The sequence below is a fragment of the Canis lupus genome, chromosome 15 (assembly GCF_048164855.1).
Source record: "Canis lupus baileyi chromosome 15, mCanLup2.hap1, whole genome shotgun sequence".
NCBI classification, from domain to species: domain Eukaryota; kingdom Metazoa; phylum Chordata; class Mammalia; order Carnivora; family Canidae; genus Canis; species Canis lupus.
The window spans coordinates 4,871,849-4,882,471 of NC_132852.1; the positions used below are offsets into that span (position 1 = coordinate 4,871,849).

Consider the following 10,623-nt stretch of genomic DNA (forward strand, 5'->3'; position numbering starts at 1 on the left):
CTTTATCTAAGCCATGTCTCCACCTCTCATCCATCCCCATGTGAGTCATTCTATTTTTTTCTTGCTTATCTATAAACTCCCTCTCCAACCCTGGCTCCTGCATCTGCCAGCCATGCATTTAATTGTGTAATTCCAGCTATACGTGTAATAGGATCTGAATCACTAAGTTTGTGTTACCTAAGAAATACATCATTGACTAGAGTACTGTGCTTTTGTACAGTTTCTTTAGTCTGTAGACTGAGAGATGACACTCATTTCCAAGATCACCTAGGCCAGCATCACTGCCTCCCCCACATTCAGTGAAATTGCTTTATATGTTTATGATACAGTTAGACAGCTTTGTCACATTCCATCCTGTGGTAGCCCTGACTTCCTAAATTAACTCTTTTAATTTGCACAGTGAAATGTAATTCACTCTTTATGGTACAAAGTTCTCAGGGTTTAACAAAGGGATAGAATAGTTTTATATTCCACCCTAACACTTTCTCTGTTTTTACATCTGGCCAACCCCTGGCAACTATGGCAAAAGATCACTTCTTTCTAGGATTTCTAGGTTTTCCCTTTCCAGGATGCCTTATAACTGGAATCTTGCAGTATATAACCTTTTCAGACTGGCTTCTTTCACACAGCATTAAGCATTTAAGGTTCCTCTGTGTCTGTTTGTGACTTGATAGTTTATCTCTTTTTATTCCTGAATAATATTCCATTAATTGGATGAATGACAATTTGTTACTAGTTCATCTGTTGACGGACATCTTGGTTGATTCCAGTTTGTGGTGATTATGACAAAAAGCTGCTAAAAACATTTCAGGCAGGAGTTTGGACATAATTTTCAAACTGGTTGAATACAAATCCTACAAACCAGTGTTTGACAAAGGAGCAACCGGAATCCAATGGAGAAAACAAAGCCTTTTGAACAAACACAGCTGGAGGAACACCCACAGATAGAGAAATGGAAACAATAAAACTTTGACCCACTGTCAGCTTTTAAAAAATTAACTCAAGATGGTTCATGGATGTAAGTGTAAATGTGAAACTATTAAACTTTTAAGAAAGAATATGGGAGAAAATCGTCTAGGGCTACACAAAAAGTTCTTATACTTGACCTCCCCAAAGCCCCCACAATCCATAGACATAAGTTGGACTTCACAAAATCTAAAGAGAAATTTGCTCTGCAAAAGATCTATTAAGGGGTTAACAATTCAAGCTGTAGATTGTGGGGGGAAATATTTGGAAATTGCATCTCTAACAGATGGCCCATATTTTTATTTATTTATTTATTTATTTATTTATTTATTTATTTATTTATTTTAACAGATGGCCCATATTAAGAATATATCAAGCACTTTCCAAACTCAACAGACTTGATTTTGACTTAGTATGTGATCTATTCTGGAGAAAGTTCTGTGTGCACTAGAGAAAAATGTACATTCTGCTGCTTTAGGAGGGACTGTTCTGTATATATCTGTTTCTAATTACAAAATAAGTGTGAGACACACATTTCATTGAAAATGGCAAACAGGACAAGGTGATTAGATTTTAGAGAAATCCAAATTAAAAGCCCATATGAGCTGTCAATACACACTTACCAAATGGCAAAAAAAAAAAAAAAAAAAAGAAAGAAAGAAGAAAGAAAGAAAGAAAGAAAGAAAGAAAGAAAGAAAGAAAGAGAAAAAAATCATGACAATTCTTTGCAGCAGATGTCAACTAGAGTGTGGATAAGCCAGGCCACACTTAATTCCAGGTAAGAGTGTAAAATGCAGCAGCCCTGGAAGACAGTTTGGCATTATCTCATAAAAACCTAAACTCATAACCATAGGATTTGGAAATTGCATGTCAAGACACTTACCTCACAGTAATGAAAACTTTTGTTTGCTCCAAAACCTATTAACATAAGTGTTGACAGCAGCTTGACTTATAATAGTACCAAACTGGAAAGAACCCAGCTGTCCTCCAGTACCCATTGGAATGGTTAAGCTGTGGTACATCCATACTGTGGACTATCACAGAGCAACAAAAAGGAAAGACATATTGAGGTATCCAACAACCTTGAAGAATCTCCAGAGAACTATAGTGAGCCAAAAGCCAATCCCCAGATAGTACCTCTGTATGATCCCATTTATTTGACATTCATGAAGGGACAATTTGTAGAAGTGAGGTACAGGTTAGTAGTACCAAAAGGAGGTGGAGGTGGAGGCAGGAGGGAAAAGTGTCTGGCTCTGAATGGACAACATGGTCTCTGTGGTGATGGACTCATTTTGTATCCATGTCATTACCTAGCGGTCATATTGCACTCTGGTTGTGCTATTCGGAAAAAAGGGATTAAAAAGTAGAGATGTATCTGTGTGGGTTTTTTGTACAACTGTACATGATTCTATAATTGTCTCAAAACAGAAAAATATTATTAGAAAAAGTTGTTGATTCCAACAGAATTAAATACGTTGACCTTGAGGAATCAAGAGGGAAATAAGGCAAGATATCTGATCCAGGGGATCCCTGGGTGGCGCAGCGGTTTGGCGCCTGCCTTTGGCCCAGGGCGCGATCCTGGAGACCCGGGATCGAATCCCACGTCGGGCTCTCGGTGCATGGAGCCTGCTTCTCCCTCTGCCTGTGTCTCTGCCTCTCTCTCTCTCTCTCTCTCTCTGTGTGTGACTATCATAAATAAATAAAAATTAAACAAAACAAAACAAAATAATTAAAAAAAAAAAAGATATCTGATCCAACAGAGAACCAAGGCTGGACCTTAGGCCCTGGGGAACATGACCAGGAATCCTTATTTGAAGGAGGTAATATGAAAGCTTAGAGTCAGGAAATAATTTGACAAATGGTAGAAAGTCAATCTGGGATCAGGATCCAGGTCACTGGAGCTACAGTCGATTATAGATATTTACAATCCCTCTGCCCATCAGCAAATTTGCTCCTAGACTTATGGATAGGGGACAAATCCATAGGGAGTATTTAACTGTTTCTAATTAAAGCCATGGGGTCAAAATGATTAATTTATTTGTGTGTATGACACACGAGAGTCCTTGATAACTAAATGTATCTAGCTATCTATTTGTCATTAATATAACTATCTGTATAATATGTTCATTTCTCTACCCATCCATTTACCTATCATCTATCTCAACAGGTGGTTGGGGCTGACTGTCTGAGGGCAAGCTAGAGGTTTGTTAACTTAGAGTTTCTACCAGTCTCCTTTAAGAAGAAACATCACATGGTTCTGGGGAAATTATCTTACCACAAAATTACAGAAAAATAAGCCAGTAGGCAGGGAGTTTAGCTATTCACATTTCCCTTCTAAGTGAAGCACTTGACAAGTTGATAAAAGATAGTCATTTATTTTTATTGAAGTATATTCTCACTGAAGAAGCCAGAGTAAAAAAACAAAACAAAACAAAACAACAACAACAAAAAAACTAGGTCATTTATATCCCTCCAGAAAGCCAGAGTCTTCAGATTTATCATCTTTACTCATCCAACATGGCTGGAGTGTCAGGCAGCATTTCAGAAAATTCTGGCAGAGAGCCACCAGTTCTTCATTTTTCTGGCAAGAATGCACGCACTTCCCGTTAAGCTTGAAGCATTTCTCATCAAAAAATGCATTCCTGGCTATATAAGGGAAGGAGCCACCTGGATTAATTCTCTCCTCAGATAGATCAAGTTACCAGGTACAGTCATGTAACTAGTTAGTAAAGATTTCTTTACGAGCTGCCGTAGTGTCTCGTCTTGCTAGTAGACGAGATGGCAGGAAACTATTTTCTCTCTGATTTTTCTGTCTTTTTGTCACAGGAACTTAAAAACCAGGAAGAACAGATTTGTCTTCCAGCATTTGGCGTTAGGCCGTGTGGGGCCTTTGGGAAGCAGAAGCTAAGACATAATGATCACCTTGTTCCTGAAACCCCTCCAGGGTGGGTAACTCACCAGCTCACTGTCAAAGTGCTACTTGGTGAGAGCAGAGCAGGTCTGAGGCTGGGCAGATGGCCCAAGATCGGAGTGAACAAGGATAAATCTAGAGCGGGGAAAGTTTGCCGTGGTGGGTGAAAGGAAACGGGTTGCTTAGAAAGGCTTGATCAAATTCCTTTTCCACATTTCATCAGATGTGTTCAAGAGGTAGAGATGTATATTGGGAGTGGATCTCCAAGACTCCTCTGTCTACTCTGCACAGAATACCAGCTCTGGCCTTAGAACTTTATCGTAGCAATCATAAGAGCAGCCCACTTTAAGTTAAGGACAGACACATCTTATCAGACACACAACATTTTAGGGTTTTACTTAATCCAGGGATATGTAAGGATAGTGTCGGATATACACAAATTGAAATTGATGTCAACATATAAAGGTGGCTAATTCACATATATGTAAAATTAAAACTAGGTGGTTCGGTACCAGCATGTGCGCTAATTATTTCTAGCATCAGCATATAAGTTCATAAGGACAGATACCCCAATATTTCAAAGCTCAGTGAGCTATGGTTCCCATTGCAGGAGACAATACTCTGTCCGGCCTCCTAGTGTTATTAGGCCAGCCCGGGATGCCGGTACAGGACCTCACTGTTGACAAGAGTCTTTGTATTACATCCAATTGATAGGGATGGTCGAAAAACAGAAAGCCTCCACAGAGGGTGAGAGCATCTGTGTGAACAAGGCTTTGAATGGATCATCACACACACCCACCTAGAGGTTCATATAACTCTGTGTGTGTGTGTGTGTGTGTGTGTGCATGTGAACATTAATAGGCCAGCTCCATTTGATTTTATTAGACATTTTTATCTTACATTATCACATATTGTGTTGACTAATTATATAATAAGTTTGACTGGTCTGAAAAGGAGTCCTTGGTCACTTTCCAATGTGTACATCGAGGACAGTGGGGTGAGTAGCTTGCCATAGGTCCTGGATCCCTGTATACCTGGCACAGAATCTACTCACACAGGCTTATTGCAAAATAGACCAGTGATACTTGTATCTGTTGTGAAGATTCTGAGCCACCTATGGGGACACCAATACCATTTGGCACCAATTTGGACTCATTGTAGGTTCTCAAAAATAACCTTTCTCCCTTTCTTCAGCTCTCTGGAACCTGGGATGAATCTAATCTTGGACTTTTAATTTTGAGGAGGATCTGACTGGAGCCATTGGAGGCTTTGGCCAGCAGGAGAGTGTGACGAAGAGTCATGATAGGAACTCTCAGGTCCTGGCTTTATTCCCACTCATCTGCATGACTTTGAGAAGCTAACTAACCCAGCTGAGGCTTCCTATCTGTGTCTGAAAAAATATATGTAAAACAGGCCTTCCAAGCTGAAAGCGTTGCTCTGAATCTTGCTAAATTAGAAGGACACAGTTGGGCACCTCAATTTCTCAGTCAGTTAAGTGACTGACTCTAGATCTCAGCTCAGGTCTTGATTTCAAGGTCATGAGTTCAATCTCAAGTTGGGCTCCACACTGGAACATACTTAAAAAGAAGAAAAAGCAAGAAGTGCCCTTAAAGGCCCACTGGAGAACTACTTGCATTTTACGGTGTGATGTGTTTGTCAAGTACTCAGCCTCAGGGTGAAGGAGTAGCAATTACAGGGTGCCATTTGATCTATGCCATGACTAACACAAAACGGTGTCTGACTTCTATCTCTTTTCTTTTTTTTCTTTTTTTTTCTCTTTTCTTGTCCAGCATTCCTTTCTCTGACTCTTTTCCTTACCTGTCTCATCTCTATCACAGCTATTTTTTTTAAAAGATCCATAGATGTCTACCCTTGCTTTTACATCTTCCCCCAAATTTGGTTTTGTTAGTGAGCATGGAGCTGGGGACCAAAGGACATCTTTCCTGGCATAGCTTGCTTTCTTCAACCCTGTGATACCCAATCCTAGACAATAATGAAGAAATGCAAGGGATTTCCAGAAGAGGCATCAGAGGAAAGTCACCTCCTATAGCAAATATTGCCTTGCAGAGCCACAGGGCTGAATGCACCCAGGAGCTCACTGCAGCAGACCCTTTCTCTGAGCCACCTCTATAAAATTCCCTGAAAAGATATTCCTTTTACCTGGGGCCAGAAGGAAGAAAACAGCAAAAAGAAAGAGGAACGTCCTCATGACTCACAGGGTCCTGAGAGGTCAGCACAGTGTCCATGATAAAAGAGCAGCAAACACCACATTTATACATTTCCCTAGACCAAAGAACATCTTGATCAGTGAGGCATCTCAGCAATGAGGACATGTCCATGCTCTGCCAAGTAGAGCCCACATATATCAGTGGGTGTCAGTCTGTAGCTCATTGTTTTTCTGACTCTGGAAAGTTCCCAAGAATGACAGTGGGGAAGAAGGTAGGATAGAGTAGAGGGTGCATTGATGACCAGGGATAGAAACATGCACCAGCAGGAATAAAAGATCTGGAATCTGGAAGTTTGGATTTCTAATCCTGACTATGCTCCTTAATAGCTTCCGTTCACTCATAGGCAAATAAGAGTAACTATATAATATCACAATGGAGTCAGTGGGGTCTGATTTCCACCTCCAATATTTATGAGCTGTGGCAAGTTGCTCAACTGAAGCATATGTTTTATTTTTTAAAAAGTGCTTCACAGGTGCGCCTGGGTTACTCAGTCAGTTGAGCATCTTGGCTCTTGGTTTTGGCTCAGGTCATCATCTCAGGATCCTAGGATAGAGCTCTGCATCAGGTTCCTCTCTTGGAGGGGAGTCTGATTGTGAGTCTCTCTCTCCCTTTTCCTTTGCCCCTCCCCTTACTCTCAGATAACTAAATAAATCTTTAAAAAAAGTGCTACACACTTTAAGTGCTACATATATTATCTTATTTAATCCGTAAACAGCTCCCTAGAGAGTTGTGAGCTTATGGGATATTTGACTAAGACTATACACATATATATCAAATATCTGTATATTCTGAATGTCATGGGATCACACTAATTTGATTACCTCTTTTTCCTAATCTGGAGTAAATCAGCTAAGTAGTAGAAAGACCAGAATTATCCACTTTAATTCTTCTCTCTTGCGGAATACCTCTCTTTAATGTGATAACAAGCAGATGAACCTCCCTCATCATCACCTCCCTATTATGATTGCTACTAAATGCTGAAATACCTTCGAAGCATTTGTTAAAATAATCATAAACTCCCCAAAAGCATCAAATGCTTGCTGTGTTATTGAAGGAACTGTTTTGTGTTCAATCTAGGCAAGACCATCCATTTAATTCCTCATACCATAGTGATATCAGTAAACGGTTAAATACATAAATCACTCTGAAAAAAGGGACACATTTTTACAGAAAAATTGCAGATAATCCAAGTAGACATCCCCCTGTAGGAGGTGGAGCATAATTCCAAAGAATAGCATGTAGGAGAGCTACAGCATCAGGAGAGGGTGGAGAAATCTGGTACCGTAGCTGAGTGAGCTGGGTGACCATCAGGAGTGACTAGACGTGTCCTCATCACATACCCCTGATAAAAGGACAGGTTGAAAAAGACCCTTAGCTCTGTGCTATGCTTCTCCCAAACCCAGAACTCCACTCTGGTTGTGAGAACATATCAGATAAGCTAGAAATCTGTAGTTTGGCTAGAAGGAATATGATATACCTGTGGCAATTTCTCAGTTTTGACAAATACATCATGGTTATAATATTAATAATTATTAGCTTGAATGTTAACATTGGGGATACTAGGGGAAGGGAGCGTGAGAACTCTGAACTGTCTGTGCTGCTCTTTGGCAAATCTAAAATTGTTCCAAACTACACATTTGATATTTTAAAAAACTATTAGGGAATATCCCATGCATCTTCCAGTCACCATGAGGTTTTTGTTGGCTGTGTGTGCGTGTGTGCATGAGCGTGTGTCTATGTGCTGATTATATTTCATGAATAATCCAGTTAAGAATGATAGATTGAAAATACACATTTCCTCTATTCCTTTCCAATCCTCAATTAAAATGATTTCAATCCATAAGAAAAGACAACCTTCCAAACCTTTTCAATTACCCATGGTCTCATTGGGCTTATTTATTGTCTCATGTAATTTATGTCTGCTTCTTAAGGTAGGTCTGATTAGTCAGGAAGTGAAGGTTGCAAACATGAGAGAAGTTGAACCCTTTAACACAAAGAAATGTTGGTAAGGTGAAAGGAAGTCCACTTCATGGAATTTCAGAATTTCACATGGCTTCTCATCTAAACTCAGATCATGTCTCAGTCCCTTCAAGCTACTGTCACAAAAATACAGACTCGATGGCTTGTAAACAACAAATACTCATTTCTCACAGTTCCAAAGGCTGGAGGTACAAGACCAGGCACCAGCATGGCCGGGTGCTGGTGAGGACCCTCTTCTGGGCTGCAGACGGCTGACTGTTCACTGTGTTCTCCCTTGGAGGATGGGGCAGGGAACTCTCTGGAGCTCCTTTTATAAGGGTGTTAGCCTCATTCACGAGGACTCCACTCTATTAACCTAATCACATTCCAAAGCCTCACCTCCAAATACCATCAGCATGGGGATTAGGTTTCAACATGAATGTTGGGGGGTCACAAACATTCAGACCATGGCATATGTGATCTTGTCTGGTTACAGTTCAAATAGCTAACCAACTCTCTTAAGGCCACGTAGTGCTGTAATGGCCAAGAGCCACCCTGTTCACACCTCACTGTGGAGAGTGCAGACGCCTTTGAGTGGGTGAATTCTAGGGGCAGGAGGGTGATAAGTTCCAGGGTTGGGTGGCTGCTCAAGGAAGAGGCAGGATCAGGAGAGGTGTCATCAGGGGGCACCTGGACAGGGCTCCATGGCAAGAAGGGCTTCCCAGAGATGGTAGCATGAGGCATCCACCCTAAGGGGGAAGGGAACTCTCAGGGGAGTGGTGCATCAGAGAGGGGCTCATATGTCTACATGATACCTCTCAGCAGCAAGGTGAGGAGTCCAGGGATCACAGCCCTCAGGAAGGCAGCGGCAATTTGCAGTGTTACAGCTATGGGATTTGTCATATCTGTGTTGCCAGATGTTGGGGGAATTTTTGTGCCGTGTGCAAAGCAGATAGGCTTAAATGGCTAGGAAGATACTTATTTGCATCATACTCGAAGCAATCATGTATGGAAGAATCTGAGTTTGGAGCAGGGAGCTTTGAGCTACAGCAGTGAGCACCGTAGGGATCACTACACAGAGGCATCTTTGGCCCATTGATGTGGCCCCATAACAAGGACCAACACTTTAATTTGAGAGTTTCAGAGTCCTCTTATTTTTCTAAGGCCAGAAGTTCACTGCAGGTCAGGATCAGCTCCACAATGTGCAGGACCTAGTGCATCATAAAAATGCAAAGGCCCATGTTGAAAAAGCAGGAAAAAGGTGCCATTAAAGGCACCTGTTCTTCAATCTGACATAGAAATTTTTCTTTGCTGTTTAATATAACAATTCTTCAGGCACAAGGATACATGCAGGACACTTGCAGACTTACCCAGGTGCCTGCGGATCCCCACACTGCCACTGCACATCTGTGTGTGGTTCACCACGTCTGCTGGGTTGCCCCCTCCTGCCAGATGCTGAGGGACTGGCATCCCATGCTGCAGAGAGAGCCAAGCCGGGTGTGTTTCCTCCAGGAGCCTGCCACTCTCACCCATGGTGACCGGGAAGCTCTTCAAGGATATCTCAACACCTGTGCTGGGATGCAGTCAGTATTGAGTTGGGGCTTGGGGAAAGGCCTGTTCCTGCCAAGTTGCCCACCTACACCATGGCACGCTTATCCCAGGGAGGGGTTAATGGTATGCTAGGCCCTGAGATACCTCAACCCCATCTCTAGGTACATCTGCACTTAGTCCAAGCCAACAGTCTGGTAGCCACTTTATATTCATTTCAGTGAGTCTTTTTAAATATCCTATAAAGTACAAACCTTTATTACATCCCCATTTAAAGATTTAGAAACAAGTTCAACAAACTAAACAACCGAGGTCACATACTTGCTAAACCAATCTGACTTTAGTCTACGTGGTTCAGTGCCCCCATCTTGCCTTCCCAAAATGAAAAGCAGAGGCTTGAGTAAGCAGAGGCAATAGGATGGGACTCATTTGAGGGTACCGGGATATAAATGTTAATTTTGATACCCAGGTTCTTGATGAATTAAAACGATGTGGTAATTATGCCTTCGTGCTGCCAGGTGACAGTGGTACAGGCTCAGGGATGCAGAGCTCCTTTGGTGAAATGACTGCCACCCCTTTCCCTTTGCTCCTGGGGACATTCACAGGGAGCACAAAGGAAAGCCAGAGAAGGAAAGTGCCTGCTTCTGGGCTCTTCTTACAGGGCAATCCCTGTGTTCCAAGCATGTCCCAATCATCATCACTCGAACTGGACACAAACTCTGAGGCTGGCAGAAGGAACTGTGTTGTCTCTCAGTAACCATAGTTGCTCCTTATTCTTTGGGGGAGAAAACTGAATTGTGAGAGAGAAGGGGAGTAGCAGGCTCCTACTTGCTGGGCCAGGAGGATCAGTGGGAGGCGCCTGCTTTTCTAGCTCCTGCCTCGTGTTCCTTGCACTCCCCCAGCCAGAACTCTCCGAAGATAAGGCTTTATAGAGACCATCACATCGGGCCTTGATCCTGGGAAATGGAGCATATAAATGTGCTTTCTTTACTGATTCACTTCACTGACCAA

At 41.9% G+C, this 10,623-nt stretch overlaps 1 protein-coding gene across 1 annotated transcript; it reads right to left on the reverse strand.

The window, feature by feature from the left end:
* Positions 1 to 3,327: 3,327 nt before the first annotated feature.
* On the reverse strand, positions 3,328 to 6,123 carry LOC140604572 (beta-defensin 106A-like). Its single transcript, XM_072775810.1, has 2 exons — positions 6,038 to 6,123; positions 3,328 to 3,612 (listed from the first exon to the last, which is right to left on the reverse strand). Exons 1-2 carry the CDS (start codon positions 6,084 to 6,086, stop codon positions 3,425 to 3,427), a joined length of 237 nt encoding a protein of 78 aa, XP_072631911.1. The 5' UTR covers positions 6,087 to 6,123; the 3' UTR covers positions 3,328 to 3,424.
* Between the last annotated feature and the right edge of the window lie 4,500 nt (positions 6,124 to 10,623).